Source organism: Oncorhynchus clarkii, chromosome 27 (genome assembly GCF_045791955.1).
Source record: "Oncorhynchus clarkii lewisi isolate Uvic-CL-2024 chromosome 27, UVic_Ocla_1.0, whole genome shotgun sequence".
NCBI classification, from domain to species: domain Eukaryota; kingdom Metazoa; phylum Chordata; class Actinopteri; order Salmoniformes; family Salmonidae; genus Oncorhynchus; species Oncorhynchus clarkii.
The window spans coordinates 1,645,356-1,662,350 of NC_092173.1; the positions used below are offsets into that span (position 1 = coordinate 1,645,356).

The following is a 16,995-nucleotide window of genomic DNA, read 5'->3' on the forward strand; positions in this document are numbered from 1 at the left end:
ATCCAATACAGCAGGGGGTTCTTACTACAATGCAACTCAAACACAAACGCCGTGGATATCCCAATGGCCCATCTAATCCCTGATTGTCTGCGAATGGATTACAAACCCAAATGCAAATGTGGAAAACGCGGGGGAATCAGACAAAGACTTAAAAAAATGGAAGAACAAACTTCCCTTACCCACCACCTTGCTGATTAATGCTCAGTCACTGAGGGGGAAAGCGGATGAGCTGTCAGCGAATTTGCACTTCCAACACGAATATCGGGAGGCCTGTTTGCTGGCGTTTACTGAGACTTGGCTGGATGACAGAGTCCCGTACAGAGAAGAGGAGCCGGCCGGGTTCACTCTGGTCAGAGCGGACCGTGATCTGACAGTCACAGGGAAACTTCACGACAGGGGCATCTGCCTGCTTGTCAGGGACCAGTGGTGTAAATGGATCCTGGTAAGAGAGACACTCTGTACCCCCGACATTGAACTGCTGTCTGTGTCACTGCGACCTTGCTCTCTGCACCCATGAGTTCCCCCAATTGTTTGTTACCGTTGTGTACATTCAATCTAAAGATAATATAACAAAGGCATCAGAGATTATTTATAATCTGTCACAGAAACTGGAATCCATCTCCCCCGACGCACCCAAATTTATTTTAGGGGATTTTAACAACTGTACCTTGCACAAAGTCCTGCGCAAATACCACCAGTATATGAAATGTCACACTGGGAAAAATAGTACTCTTGATTTGTGCCATGGGACAATACCATATGCGTTCTCTGCCACCACTAGACCTCCCCTGGGGACATCAGACCACAATGTGGTCTACCTCAGGCCAACCTACCGTCGGCTCCTGGAGAGGGAGAAACCCACAGTTAAAACTGTCCAGATCTGGAATGACAACAGTATCACTTGTCTCCAGGGGTGTTTTGACTGTACTATGTGGGAGGTATCTGGTCTCCAGGGGTGTTTGGACTGTACTATGTGGGAGGTATTTGGTCTCCAGGGGTGTTTTGACTGTACTATGTGGGAGGTATCTGGTCTCCAGTGGTGTTTTCACTGTACTATGTGGGAGGTATTTGGTCTCCAGGGGTGTTTTGACTGTACTATGTGGGAGGTATTTGGTCTCCAGGGGTGTTTTGACTGTATTATGTGGGAGGTATCTGGTCTCCAGGGGTGATTTGACTGTACTATGTGGGAGGTATTTGGTCTCCAGGGGTGTTTTGACTGTACTATGTGGGAGGTATTTGGTCTCCAGGGGTGTTTGGACTGTACTATGTGAGAGGTATTTGAGGACAGCAGCTCTGATCTTGATGAACTCACAGGTGTTGTTTCAGACTATGTGAACTTCTGTGTTGAGTCAGTTGTGCCTCCTAGAACCTGTAAAATCTTCCTTAACAATAAGCCTTGGGTATCAAAACATCTAAAATCACTACTTAATAGGAAGAAGGCAGTTTATGCTGAGGGTGATAGACAGGCTTTAAGAGACGTACAAGGTGAGATCAGTTTATGCTGGGGGTGATAGACATGCTTTAAGAGATGTACAACGTGAGATCAAAAGACAGATGGCGGACAAGGAGGCATACAAGCAAAGGGTGGAGAGGACCCTCTCCTCAGGAAACGCAAGGGTGGCCTGGCAAGGGATTAAATCCATGGCTATAGTGCCCCCCATATAGGCAGGGGAAAAACCAGTGCTGACCTTGGGGGATATGAGGGCTAGAACATGATGTACTGTGGGGGCTTTTACCCCTGTAGCTGTAAGCTTCTTTATCAACTGAATGTTTTCTCCTCAAGATTTGAATCAGACAACTTTGTGTCAGAGATACATGTTTGAGAGAGTTGTTGTTAAACAGTCTGATGTTTTAAAGTTGTTCAGGGGATGTAACACATACAAAAGCCTCGGCCCAGATAAAATAAGTGGACATGTTAAAGCATTGTGCTGAACAACTGGCTGGTGTTTTTACAGACATTTTCCAATCCTCACTTGACCAGCAACACGTGCCAGTATTGTGGAAAAACTCAATTATACCCATTCCTAAAGCACCTAATCCCTCTGTGCTGAATGACTACCGCCTTGTCGCCTTGACATCCTTAGTAATGTAATGCCTTGAGAAACTTATGAAAAGTAATTCTCAGCATCACCCAGAAGCTTCTCAACCCATTTCAGTTTGCCTATCAGCCTAGCAGAGGAGTTGGTGATGCCATTCTTACACTCCTTAACATGGTCTATAGACATCTAGAGCCAAATCCCATGTCTGGGTTCTGTTTGTTGACTTTTCTTCTGCCTTCAACACAATCCAGCCTTACATTCTGGCACAGAGACTCATTCGGGACTTCTCCTTAGATGGGGGGCTGGTTTTGTGGCTGTTGGACTCAAAAAGCTGGGATCTTTTAATGTAGACTGTACTATACTGGCTCTGTTTTTACAAATCTTTCATTGAGATTATTTTCACTTTTTGTATTGTTTGTTGGTTTGGCAATGCCACTGTCAGCTAGATAAATATGAAGGATTATTACCACAGCAAGCAAAGTACTTTGAGTCAAACGGACAGGCCTGGATGAGATCTTTAAGGTCAGGGCCCTTCGTAAGGCTCATAAAATAATTTTAGACCCAAGCCACCCCCTGTAGCTGGACTTTAAACTACTCCCCTCTGGGCACAGGTATAGGGCACCCCTCAGCAGGAAAAACAGAACTAGACAACCATTGGTGCCAGGTCTGATATCCCTCATCAATAGCTTGGGCTAATGTTCCTATCGACTCCGTAAGACCAGGAGGCTAGTCCCTTTAAAAGTTATATTTCTTTATTATAATTATTATTAAAAAAACATTTTGGTATGTAACTGTTATGAAAGTTGTATTGTCCATTTTGTTTTGTATTTAAACGCCACTTTAAATGTGTACATGACACTGCAACAAAATTTCCCCATAGGGACAATAAAGTCAGTAAAGTAGTAGGGAGTTGTAGTTTCCAACAGCCAATATTCTACATACACTATACACAATTAGTGCCTGGTTCGCATTCGGCGTTCCAATTCACCCCAAAGGTGTTCAATGGAGTTGAGGTCAGGGCTCTTTGTAGGCCAGTCAAGTTCTTCTACACCAATCTCGACAGACCATTTCTGTATAGACCTCGCTTTGTGCACAGGGGCATTGTCATGCAGAAACAGGTAAGGGACTTCCCCAAACTATTGCCACAAAGTTGGAAGGAAATAATCTTCTAGAATGTCATTGTATGCTGTAGTGTTAAGATTTCCCTTCACTGGAACTAAGGGGCTTAGCCAGAACCATAAAAACATTATTTCTCCTGCACCAACCTTTACAGTTGGCACTATGCATTCGGGCAGGTAGCGTTCATCCGCCAAACACAGATTCGTCTGTCGGACTGTCAGATTTTGAAGCATGATTTATCACTCCCGAATGCGTTTCCAGAGTCTATTGGCAGCGAGCTTTACACCACTCCAGCCAACGCTTGGCATTGCACATGGTGATCTTAGGCTTGTGTGCGGTTGCCCCGCCATGGAAACCCATTTCATGAAGCTCCCGTCGAACAGTTGTTGTGTTGACGTTGCTTCCAGAGGCAACTTTGGAACTCGGTAGTGAGTGTTGCAACTGAGGACAGACGATTTTTATTCACTTGGTGATCCTGTTCTGTGAGCTTGTGTGGCCTACCACTTCACGTAACAGCACTTACAGTTGACTGGGGCAGCTCGAACTGACTTGTTGGAAAGGTGGCATCCTATGACGGTGCCACGTTGAAGTCACTTAGCTCTTCAGTAAGGCCACTCTGCTGCCAATATTCATCTATGGAGATGTGATGGCTGTGTCCTCAATTTTATACACCTGTCACCAGAGGTGCAACTTTGGTTTCAGACGTGGGGGAGACATAATAAATAAATAAATATACAGTACCATTCGAAAGTTTGAACAGACCTACTCATTCAAGGGTTTTTCTGTACTTTTACTATTTTTTACATTGTAGAATAATAGTGAAGACATCAAAACTATGAAATCATGTAGTAACCAAAAAAGTGTTAAACAAATCGAAATCATATTTTAGATTATTCAAAGTAGCCACCCTTTGCCTTGATGACAGCTTTGTACACTCTTGTCTTTTTCTCAACCAGCTTCATGAGGTTGTCACCTGGAATGCATTTCAATTAACAGGTGTGCCTTGTTAAAGAAGTGGAGTTTATTTCCTTAATCCGTTTTGAGCCATACAGTTGTGTTGTGTACAAGATAGGGGTGGTATACAGAAGATAGCCCTATTTGGTAAAATACCAAGTCCATATTATGGCAAGAACAGCTCAAATAAGCAAATAGAAACCATCATTACTTTAAGACATGAAGGTCAGTCGATGCGGAAAATTTCAAGAACTTTGAAAATTTCTTCAAGTACAGTTGCAAAAACCATCAAGCGCTATGAAAAAACTGGCTCTCATGAGGACCGCCTCTGGAAAGGAAGACCCAGGGTTACCTCTGCTGCAGACGATAAGTTCATTAGAGTTGATTGCAGCCCAAATAAATGCTCAAGTAACAGACACATGTCAACATCATCTGTTCAGAGGAGACTGCATGAATCAGGCCTTCATGGTTGAATTGCTGCAAAGAAACCACTTCAAAAGGACACCAATAATAAGAAGAGACTTGCTTGGGCTAAGAAACACGAGTAATGGACATTAGACCGGTGGAAATCTGTCCTTTAGTCTGATGAGTCCAAATGTGATCTTTTTTGGTTTCAACTGCCGCGTCTTTGTGAGACCCAGAGTAGGTGAATGGATGATCTCCACATGTGTGGTTCCTACCATGAAGCATGGAGGTGTGATTGTGTGGGGTGCTTTGCTGGTGACACTGTCAGTGATCTATTTAGAATTCAAGGTACACTTAACCAGCATGACTACCACAGCATTCTGCAGCAATACGCCATCACATCTGGTTTGCGCTTAGTGCCACTATCATTTGTTTTTCAACAGGAGAATGACTCAACACACCTCCAGGTTGTGTAAGAGCTATTTGACCAAGAAGGCAAGTGATGCATCAGATGACCTGGCCTCCAATCCCCCAACCTCAACCCAATTGAGATGGTTTGGGATGAGTTGGACTGCAGAGTGAAGGAAAAGCAGCCAAAATAGTGCTCAGCATATATTAAATATATTTAGACTTGTTTAACACTTTTTTGGTTACTACATGATTCCATATGTGTTATTTCATTAGTTTTGATGTCTTCACTATTATTCTACAATGTAGAAAATTGTAAAAATAAGGAAAACCCTTGAATAAGTAGGTGTGTCCAGTAGGATCAACACTCCAAACATCCTTCCCGACCAATCGAAGCCATCCGCATGGTCCTAAAGCACACCGTTGCCTAGTTTTGTATCACATTCCGATGATAAAACCGGGGGGGACAAAAATTATATTTCAGAATGTTTAAGCTGCGCCAGTGAAAGTTGCGCCCCTGCCTATCAGCAACGGGTCTGGCTGAAATAGCCAAATCCACTCATTTGAAGGGGTGTCTACAGTTTAGCACAGTAAATGTAATTAACTACAATGACCATAATCCATTCAAGATCTGTAATTCATTCAATAAGGTAGAATCTGCAGCTAGATTTCTGTCAGTCAACTAATAGGGCTCCCGAGTGGTGCAGCAGTCTAAGGCACTGCATCTCAGTGCTAGAGATGTCACTACAGACCCTGGTTCGTTCCCGGGCGCAATCACAACCGGACGCGATCAGGAATCCCATAGGGCAGCGCACAATTGGCCCAATGTCGTCTGGGTTAGGGGAGGGTTTGGCCGGGGTAGGCCATCACTGTAAAATAAGAATTTGTTTTTAACTGATTTGCCTAGTTAAATAAAAAAAACAGGGTAAATAAATGCATGTAAGGCAGGACCAAGCTCGGTCCTGGGGCCTCCTAGGGGTGCACGTTATAGTTTATGCACAAGCACAGCTGATTCAAATAATCAAAGCTTGATATGTTGATTATTTGAATCAGCTGTGTAGTGCAAAAACCAAAACATGCATCCCTGGGAGGCCCCAGGACCGAGCTTGGTCCTGCCTTACATGCATTTATTTTTCCACTCACTCTATTATTGTGCAATTACTGATTTACTATGTAACAACATGTTAATACAATAGTGACTACACATATTTTTCACCTAGTCATCTCGGGGATTCGAACCAACGACCCTTCGGTTACTGGTCCTTGTCCAACCCTCTTAACCTCTAGGCTACCTGCCGCCCCAAATTAAATAAATGTAATGAGAGTATTAAAGGGGAGGGATGGGGATTGAGGGAACATGTAAACTAATGTTTTCTAGAAGATAGATTGACTTAGATTCCACTAGTCTCCATTCAGAAATACCTTTTGGAGTAAATGTAGCATTTATTTATTAAAATGTAACTTAAATGTATTACAACAACACACATAGAAGGCCCTTCATTTTCATTTGAGCCTTTTCTTAAAAATTGCAAGCTGAGTAACCTAGGCCATTCAGTTCTAGGAAGTCAAAGCAGTGAAATTACCACCATCATGCAGGCTGTGGAGCATATGCAGCATACCACCCTGCATACCACTGCTGGCTTGCTTCTGAAGCTAAGCAGGGTTGGTCCTGGTCAGTTCCTGGATGAGAGACCAGGTGCTGCTGGAAGTGGTGTTGGAGGGCCAGTAGGAGGCACTCTTTCCTCTGGTCTAAAAAAATATCCCAATGCCCCAGGGCAGTGATTGGGGACACTGCCCTGTGTAGGGTGCTGTCTTTCGGATAGGACGTTAAATGGGTGTCCTGACTCTCTGAGGTCATTAAAGATCCCATGGCACTTATTGTAAGAGTAGGGGTGTTAACCCCGGTGTCCTGGCTAAATTCCCAATCTGGCCCTCAAACCATCACGGTCACCTAATAATCCCCAGTTTACAATTTACATCCCCCTCCTCTCCCCTGTAACTATTCCCCAGGTCGTTGCTGCAAATGAAAACGTGTTCTCAGTCAACTTACCTGGTAAAATAATGGATAAATACAAAATACATTTTTAAAAGTATTTATTTGTATGAGTGTTAACGGGTGACAAAAAAACAGTGGTGATTTCTCAGTTGCGCATTACAAAAGAGCTACACAGAGGCATCAGGAAAACAGTGGGGGTTTTACCTGCTACACTGGACATGTAACTTTTGGCTAACGCAAGACGATTGTTCTCGAGCTGCACCTCAATATTTAAAATAGAACAAGAGTGTAATTCTGAACTGAGCAGCGTGAGGCTCTCATGGAGCCAGCATGCTTACGCCCAGGGAATTATTTGTATTTATTTTGTGTTATTATTTCACCTTTTATTTAACCAGGTAAGCCAGTTGAGAACAAGTTCTCATTTACAACTGCGACCTGGCCAAGATAAAGCAAAGCAGTGCGACAAAAACAAAGACACAGAGTTACAAATGGAATAAACAAACGTACAGTCAATAACACAATAGAAAATATGTATACAGTGTGTGCAAATTAAGTAAGGAGGTAAAGCAATAAATAGGCCAATAGTGGCGAAGTAATTACAATTTAGCAATTTACACTGGAGTGATAGATGTGCAGATGAGGATGTGCAAGTAGAAATATTGGTGTGCAAAAGAGACGAAAAACAAATATGGGGATGAGTTACAGTTGAAGTCGGCAGGTTACATACACCTTAGCCAAATACATTTAAACTCAGTTTTCACATTTCCTGACATTTAATTCTAGTGAAAATTCCCTGTCTTAGGTCAGTTAGAATCACCTCTTTATTTTAAGAATGTGAAATGTCAGAATAATAGTAGAGAGAATGCTTTATTTCAGCCTTTATTTCTTTCATCACATTCCCAGTCGGTCAGAAGTTTACATCCACTCAATTAGTATTTGGTAGCATTGCCTTTAAATTGTTTAACTTGAGTCAAACGTTTAGGGTAGCCTTCCACAAGCTTCCCACAATAAGTTAGGTGAATTTTGGCCCATTCCTCCTGACAGAGCTGGTGTAACTGAGTCAGGTTTGTCGGCCTCCTTGCTCGCACACGCTTTTTCAGTTCTTTCTGCCCACATTTTCTATGGGATTAAGGTCAGGGCTTTGTGATGGCCACTCCAATACCTTGACTTTGTTGTCCTTAAAGCCATTTTGCCACAACTTTGGAAGTATGCTCGGGGTCATTGTCCATTTGGAAGACCCATTTGCAACAAGCTTTAACTTCCTGACTGATGTCTTGAGATGTTGCTTCAATATATCCACTTAATTTTTCTCCTCATGATGCCATCTATTTTGTGAAGTGCACCAGTCCCTCCTGTAGCAAAGCACCCCCACAACATGATACTGCCACCCCCGTGCTTCACGGTTGGGGTGATGTTCTTCGGCTTGCAAGCCCTCCACCTTTTTCCTCCAAACATAACGATGGCCAAACGATGGCCAAACAGTTCTATTTTTGTACAATATTTTAAGTACAATAAGTACAATATTTTTTCCCATGTGAAGTTGCAAACCGTAGTCTGGCTTTTTTATGCCGGTTTTGGAGTAGTGGCTTCTTCCTTGCTGAGTGGCCTTTCAGGTTATGTCGATTATAGGACTCGTTTTACTGTGGATATAGATACTTTTGTACCTGTTTCCTCCAGCATCTTCACAAGGTCCTTTGCTGTTGTTCTGGGATTGATTTGCACTTTTCGCACCAAAGTACGTTCATCTCTAGGAGACAGAACGCGTCTCCTTCCTGAGTGGTATGACGGCTGAGTGGTCCCATGGTGTTTATACTTGCGTATTGTTTTTACAGATGAATGTGGCACCTTCAGTTGTTTCAGAAGCTTCTAAAGCCATGACATCATTATCTGGAATTTTTCCAAGCTGTTTAAAGGCACAGTCAACTTAGTGTATGTAAACTTCTGACCCACTGGAATTGTGATACATTCAATTTTAAGTGAAATAATCTGTCCTAACCGACTTGCCAAAACTATAGTTTGTTAACAAGAAATTTGTGGAGTGTTTGAAAACGAGTTTGAATTACTCCAACCTAAGTGTATGTAAACTTCCGACTTCAACTGTAGGTAGTTGGGAGATTTACAGTTGGACTATGTACAGCTGCAGTGATCGGTAAGCTGCTCTGACAGCTGACGCTTAAAGTTAGTGAGGGAGGTGTAAGTCTTCAACTTCAGTGATTTTTGCAATTCGTTCCAGTCATTGGCAACTGGAAGGAAAGGCGGCGTTGACTTAGGGGATGACCTGTGAAATATACCTGCTGGAGCGCGTGCTATGGGTGGGTGTTGCTCTGGAGACCAGTGAGCTGAGATAAGGCGGAGCTTTACCTAGCAAAGACTTATAGATGACCTGGAGCCAGTGAGTTTGGCGACGAATATGTGATGAGGATCAGCCAACGAGAGCATACAAGTCACAGTGGTGGGTAGTATATGGGACTTTGGTGTCAAAATGGATGGCACTGTGATAGACTGTGTAGATCGGTAGGATTGTCAGTCAGTTTTACGAGGGTATGTTTGGCAGCATGAGTGAAGGAGGCTTTGTTTTGAAATAGGAGTCCGATTCTAGATTTAACTTTGGATTGGAGATGCTTAATGTGAGTCTGGAAGGAGAGTTTACAGTCTAACCAGACACCTAGGTATTTATAGTTGTCCACATATTCTTAGTCAGAACCATCCAGAGTAGTGATGCTTTTTGGGCAAGCGGGTGCGGGCAGCAAATGGTTAAAGAGCATGCATTTAGTTTGACTAGCATTTAAGAGCAGTTGGAGGCCACTAAAGGAGTGTTGTATGGCGTTGAAGCCCGTCTGGAGGTTAGCTAACACAGTGTCCAAAGAAGGGCCAGAGGTATACAGAAGGGTGTCATCTGCATAGAGGTGGATCAAATAATCACCCGCAGCAAGAGCGACATCATTGATGTATACAGAGAAACGAGTCGGCCCGAGAATTGAACCCTGTGGCACCCCCATAGAGACTGCCGGGGGTTCGGACAACAGGCCCTCTGATTTGACACACTGAACTCTATCAGACAACTAGTTGGTGAACCAGGCGAGGCAGTCATTAGAGAAACCAAGGCTGTTGAGACTGCCAATAAGAATGTGGTGATTGACAGAGTCGAAAGCCTTAGCCAGGTCGATGAATACGGCTGCACAGTACTGTCTTTTATCGATGGCGTGGCTGAGGTGCACCCATGACCATCTCGGAAACCAGATTGCATAGCGGAGAATGTATAGTGGGATTCGAATTGGTCGGTGATCTGTTTGTTCACTTGGCTTTCGAAGACTTTAGAAAGGCAGGGCAGGAATTATTGAAATTAATAGGGGCGTCTCACTCTGTAAAAGTTAGGAGTCTCGTGGAGCAGGCCGGATTCTTCCCTCAGCTGTTAACGAGTTTGCTGGACTGTGTATAATGACACTGTGTGTATTGCTATTATTTATTGTATTTATTTGTTGTATGTCTAATATTATTTATTTCTTTAAGCACATCTGTGTCAGCTTTTTGCAGGTGCATGGGAATAATTTGATAAATCTTGCCAACATCTTATAAAAATATGTCTTCAAGCTTACGTGTCGACCTCTAGGCAGCAGAGCTTTTATGTCACTTTTTACCTTTTACCTACCTGTAAGTGCCAAAGACGAATGACATTGTGTTTTAAATGTAACACACAGCAATACAATTTAAACCTTATCTGGTATTTTTTTTTATCTCATCAGACGTCGAGGATGTACACAGTCCCGTTGTACGAGGACCTTTGTTCCGGGGTAATGAAGTGCTTTGCAGCTGAGGTGTTCTACCAGACACAGGCCCGCCTCCACCCCAACCTCCGACGGACACTCCAGCAGATCCTGTTCCAGACCAGCGCCTTATCCACTCCCACAGGCTCTGTCCCCTCCCTACTACATCCCACCCCTTCGTCACCCAGTCCCACCCCCAGGGACCAACTGGGGCCCGCCGACCCCCCCACGACTGGTACTATCGCACTACGTGACGTCAACGTGTCCGCCTGAGTGGCCGGTAGAAGAGATGAGAGACATACATACACTGTGAGAGAGGGGGGTGGCATGTTGAAAAAGGTGAAGAACTGTAAGTCTTGAAATGACTGCAGTTTCAGCCAGACATCATCTGTGTTTGACTGAGACTGACAGTGAGTGACGAAGGACCACCGGGTTCATACACATGCACACACAGTTACACACTAATGCACACTGTGTATGTACAGTGCATTCGGAAAGTATTCAGACAACTTGACTTTTTCCACCTTTTGTTACATTACAGCCTTATTCCAAAATTCATTCAATTGTTTTTTTCTCTCATCTATCTACACACAATACCCCATAATGACAAAGCAAAAACAGTTTAGACATTTTTGCAAATGTAAAAACAAATATAAAAACATAAGTATTCAGACCCTTTTACTCAGTACTTCGTTGAAGCACCGTTGGCAATGATTACAGCATCGAGTCTTCTTGGGTATGGCGCTACAAGCTTGATGCCTGTATTTGGCTAGTTTCTCCCGTTCTTCTCTGGAGATCCTTTCAAGCTCTGTGATGTTGGATGGGGAGCGTTGCTGAACAGTTATTTTCAGATCTCTCCAGAGATGTTAGATCGGGATCAAGTCCGGGGTCTGGATGGGCCACTCAAGGACATTCAGACACTTGTCCCCGAAGCCACTCCTGTGTTGTTTTGGCTGTGTGCTTGGTGTTGTTGTCCTGTTGGAAGGTGAACCGTCGCCCCAGTCTGAGGTCCTGAGCTCTCTGGAGAACGTTTTCATTAAGAATCTCTCTGGACTTGGCTCCGTTCATCTTTCCCTTGATCCTGACTAGTCTCCCAGTCCCTGCCACTGAAAAACATCACACACAGCATGATGCTGCCACCACCGTGCTTCAGCGTAGGGATGATGCCAGGTTTCCTCCAGATGTGTCGCTTGGCATTCAGGCAAATAGTTACATTTTGGTTTCATCAGACCAAAGAACCCAAGCTGGCTGTCATGTGCCTTTTTAATGAGTGGCTTTTGTCTGGCCACTCTACCATAAAGGCCTGATTGGTGGAGTGCTGCAGATATGGTTGTCCTTCTGGAAGATTCTCCCATCTCCACAGATGAACTCTGGAGCTCTATCAGAGTAGCCATTGGGTTCTTGGTCACCTCCCTGACCAAGGCCCTTCTCTCCCGATTGCTCAGTTTGGCCGGGCAGCCAGCTCTAGAAAGACTCTTAGTGGTTCCCAAATTCTTCCATTTAAGAATGATGGAGTCCACTGTGTTCTTGGAGACCTTTCAATGCTGCAGACATTTGTTGGTACCCATCCCCAGATCTGTGCATCGACATAATCCTGTCTCTGAGCTCTGCGGACAATTCCTTCAACTTCATGGCTTAGTTTTTGCTCTGACATGCACTGTCACCTGTGGGACCTTATATAGATTGGTGTGCCTTTCCAATCAATTGAATTTACAACAGGTGGACTCCAAGTTGTAGAAACATCTCAAGGATGATCAATGTAAACAGGATGCACCTGAGCTCAATTTTGAGTCTCATAGCAAAGGGTCTGAATAAGGTATTTATGTTTTTTGGGGGGGGTTTGCAAAAAAATCCCCCATTATTGTGTGTAGATTGATGAAGAAAACATTTTATACATTTTAGATTTATGGCTGTAACGTAACAAAATGTGGAAAAATCAAGGGGTCTGAATACTTTCTAATTGCACTGTATATGCGTATTTATATGTTGAGTCTGATTTTTGTAAGCTAACCGTTTGAAACCTCTCTGGGAAGGACAATGTTGTGTGTGTGTGTGTGTGCGCGCGTGCGTGCGTGCGTGCGTGCGCATGCACTTCATGAATGGAGGTAACCATCTATTGACTGTTTGCACACATGTTGTGTGTCCTGCTTAGCGCTGGGATTATGGCTTCATGAGCCTGCAGCTTGTGCCCTAGACTAATTTACAGGGAGAGTGAGCCACCAAATGTCCCTCTGCCCAGTCTGTAGTCTGAGAGAGGAGAGCCCTGCTGTCCCCAAATGGCACTCTATTCCCTACATATTGCACTCCTTTTGATCAGACTACATAGGGCAGTGGTTCTCAAACCTCTTCGGGGACCCCCAGACATCTCACAAATTTGTTGTGGCCCTGAACTAGCTCACCTGATTGACATAGTCAAGGGCTTGATGGTTAGTTGACAAGCTAAGAGTCAGGTGAGCTAGGTGTGGAATAGATCAAATGCATAGAATGGCTGGGGGTCCCTGCGGAGAGGTTTGAGAACCGCTACCATAGATGGGGCTATGGTCAAAAGTAGTACACTATCGAACCCAGGGCCCATAGCATTTGGGACGCAAGCCTCTGTTTGCTACGTTCAACACTACACACTTTAACCCTACCTTTAATAATTACAATTGCTTATTTCCACATTTGGAATATCCAACAGGAAGGCTTATCCAGCAATAGATGTGGAATTCCCCCTGCTCACTCTCTTCCCTTTACACCTGGGCTGTGTCTCGGTAGTCTAAACAGCCTTCCTCGTCTCCTTACCCTCATCTGCACTTATCTGAAAGAATTGAACATTTACTGAAATGAAAGTCCAGTTGGCTAAATTATGGAGTGTGCTTCTTTGACAACTTTGCTTTTACTCATCAACTCCCTTAAGTAGGGAAGGTTGGTAGGCCTACTACTTTACACTATTGAGACGCAGCCCCCACAGTGCAAAACCCTCTCCCATAGGGCTGTCGTGAGAAGGGAGAGGGTAAGGCCACATGTGCCTTCAAACTGGAGCTCTGCTATTCATCTGGGTCACGTTCAGTCCTGTAACGTGCATCCACTTACCCAGGTGGCGTGCAACTTTACAGGACCTTCAGATAGGAATTTATCGAACAGACATGTTTCTTTGTCCTGGAGAATAAGGAATCGTTGTCAGCTATATAGAACGTGGCACCCTCCTGAATGCGACCCTTGTCAACAGTGTCTGCCTTCTGGACTTCTCTCGTTCAGGCTTGACTGCCATTTCCAAAGCTACAGATCATTTTGATTCTGTGATTGACTAAAGAGAGGGGTGGGGTGTGTATTTCAGTGTTGTTATTAATGAATAGCTGGGCTGAAATGTTAACCATGATTTTGTACACGTTTTGTTTTAACGTTTCCTCCCAACATGATTATTTATGAATTGTGAACGGGCTGTACCTCTCAGCATAGAAATGTGAGGGGCAGAATGTTTGTTTTGATGATAACATGAGATTACATTGTTAAACGGTGACAGTCTTCAGCTATCCTCCGATGCCTTACTTAATGTACAGTATTGTTACTGTACAACACAGAGGGGATAGACTAGCAGGTTTGTCTCCAATGTTTTACAAGTAATAAAAAAGCCTTGAGACTCAACATTGACGTTTGCCTCTAGACTGGTGGTTTTTAAAACCAACTGCGTTGATATTGTGAGTGAAAAGGAAAAGGTGTCGACTCAGGTTATTTAGGCCTGTTAGTCCACAAGAGGGCGTTTTTATTACTTGAGGGGGTTTTATCCTATAGGCCTCGTGTTGGCATCTGTATGGCACTTGGGCCCAGTTTCCCAAAAGCATCTTAGTCTTAAATTCATTGTTAGAACCTTCGTAGGAGCATCGTTAAATCTTCGAGCTGTTTCCTAAAACCGTTGTTAGTAAAGTTGCACTTAAATAAAGGGTGCATATAAGCAGACAATGAAAGCTCTTACAATATTTGATGATTACATTTCTCTAAAACAGGCTATAGGCTACATGTACACCACCAAGTCAGAACAGTAGGCTAAATTAAGAGGGGTAAATATACCAAATTATTAAGGTGAGGCACATGGGCTACTAACAGCTTACTACACAACATACACTTGGAATGACTTTCTTAGCTACAGTATACATACAGTGCCTTGCGAAAGTATTCGGCCCCCTTGAACTTTGCGACCTTTCGCCACATTTCAGGCTTCAAACATAAAGATATAAAACTGTATTTTTTTGTGAAGAATCAACAACAAGTGGGACACAATCATGAAGTGGAACGACATTTATGGGATATTTCAAACTTTTTTAACAAATCAAAAACTGAAAAATTGGGCGTGCAAAATTATTCAGCCCCCTTAAGTTAATACTTTGTAGCGCCACCTTTTGCTGCGATTACAGCTGTAAGTCGCTTGGGGTATGTCTCTATCAGTTTTGCACATCGAGAGACTGACATTTTTTCCCATTCCTCCTTGCAAAACAGCTCGAGCTCAGTGAGGTTGGATGGAGAGCATTTGTGAACAGCAGTTTTCAGTTCTTTCCACAGATTCTCGATTGGATTCAGGTCTGGACTTTGACTTGGCCATTCTAACACCTGGATATGTTTATTTTTGAACCATTCCATTGTAGATTTTGCTTTATGTTTTGGATCATTGTCTTGTTGGAAGACAAATCTCCGTCCCAGTCTCAGGTCTTTTGCAGACTCCATCAGGTTTTCTTCCAGAATGGTCCTGTATTTGGCTCCATCCATCTTCCCATCAATTTTAACCATCTTCCCTGTCCCTGCTGAAGAAAAGTAGGCCCAAACCATGATGCTGCCACCACCATGTTTGACAGTGGGGAAGGTGTGTTCAGGGTGATGAGCTGTGTTGCTTTTACGCCAAACATAAAATTTTGCATTGATCCAATGTTGACCTAAATGACTAATGATGATAAATACAATCCACCTGTGTGTAATCAAGTCTCCGTATAAATGCACCTGCACTGTGATAGTCTCAGAGGTTTTACAGGTTTAATCGCTCTGGATTGTCAGTACTGCAGGTGTTCTTGGTTGTCGTGCCATGACTGTGTTGGAGTCGATTGTGAGTTGAACTTGGGTATGCCCTTCCATGAAGGGGTGCCCGGGTTTGGCTTGCAGTCGGCTCTGGCACAGCCATGGCACAATACAACAGGAATACAATAGGATATAATGTGATGCCTGAGACACATTTTTACTTGCAGTCATTAGCGGCCGTTAGAATATTTTTTCCTTCTTCCTTTTTTTGGTCGGAATTACAACAGGATATAATGAGGACTACATGACATATATCTTGCATGTAATGGACATTTTTTTTTAAAAGGTCTTGCGATATATTTAGGTTATTTTGTCTTCATTTTATCCAAAAATGTTAAAACAATTGAATCTAATGAAGTGAGCAGGCTGGGCTGACATGCTTACAGCCAATCAGATCCAATGAACTGAGCAGGCTGGGCTGACATGCTTATAGCCTTGCTAGGACTTTATAAATATGAGCATGCATTTATAATATTGTACTGTTATTATTTATATTAATAGGATCAATCAGTGGAACCATTTATTTTTTTCTGAATGTTTTCCATGTTATTTGGTTAGTTGTCTTAAGCAGCCTCGGATATTTATGTTATCATGGGACTGCTCATATTTCCCTCTGGCCAATGCCAATTGTCGGCCAAGGGTTTGCCTTAGGACACAAATGTGCGTCAATAGTCAGGGAGATGGTCTGATGGTCTTAGTGACAATAGACCTAGATATGGGGGAGGTTTTAGTGGGTGGAATATTAGGACAATTGGAGGTTTACACAGTTGCAGCTACAGTATCTTTAACAGTGCAAATGATTATGGTACAGCTATATGGACACGTAATCATCATGGTGCTTTTTAATGGTAAGTTTACAAACATTGGTTGTGGTAAGTATAATTGACACTTGGGTATTGTTATCGTAAGTGGGGAAATAAGTATAGCAAGTTATAATTTAATGGCTTAGCAAATCATAAAAAAAGAAGATATACATTTTTACCTGGCTAAAAGAGAAAGAATATAATGTCTATTGTTTACAGGAAACTCATTCTACAAATATAGATGAGGTTGGGTGGAAAAAGGACTCGGAGGGAGAAATATATTTTTGTCATGTGCAAAGAAACTCAAAAGGGGTGATTTATACTAATTAATACAAATTTTGATCCGATTGTGCAAACTGTGGAAACGGATTCACAAGGAGGATGGATCATTTTAAATATGCTATTGGACCAAAAACAGATCTGGCTAATTCATCTATATGGGTCAAATAATGATGATCCAC

At 43.1% G+C, this 16,995-nt stretch overlaps 1 protein-coding gene across 1 annotated transcript in view; it reads left to right on the forward strand.

Moving 5' to 3' along the window:
• Positions 1-14,318, forward strand: part of LOC139385631 (arginyl aminopeptidase like 1) — a 41,807-nt gene extending 27,489 nt beyond the window's left edge. The window contains exon 11 of the mRNA XM_071130861.1: positions 10,665-14,318. Coding sequence (XP_070986962.1) covers positions 10,665-10,958 — 294 coding nt within the window. The 3' untranslated portion in view covers positions 10,959-14,318. The remainder of the gene's footprint in view (positions 1-10,664) is intronic.
• Positions 14,319-16,995: the final 2,677 nt, after the last annotated feature.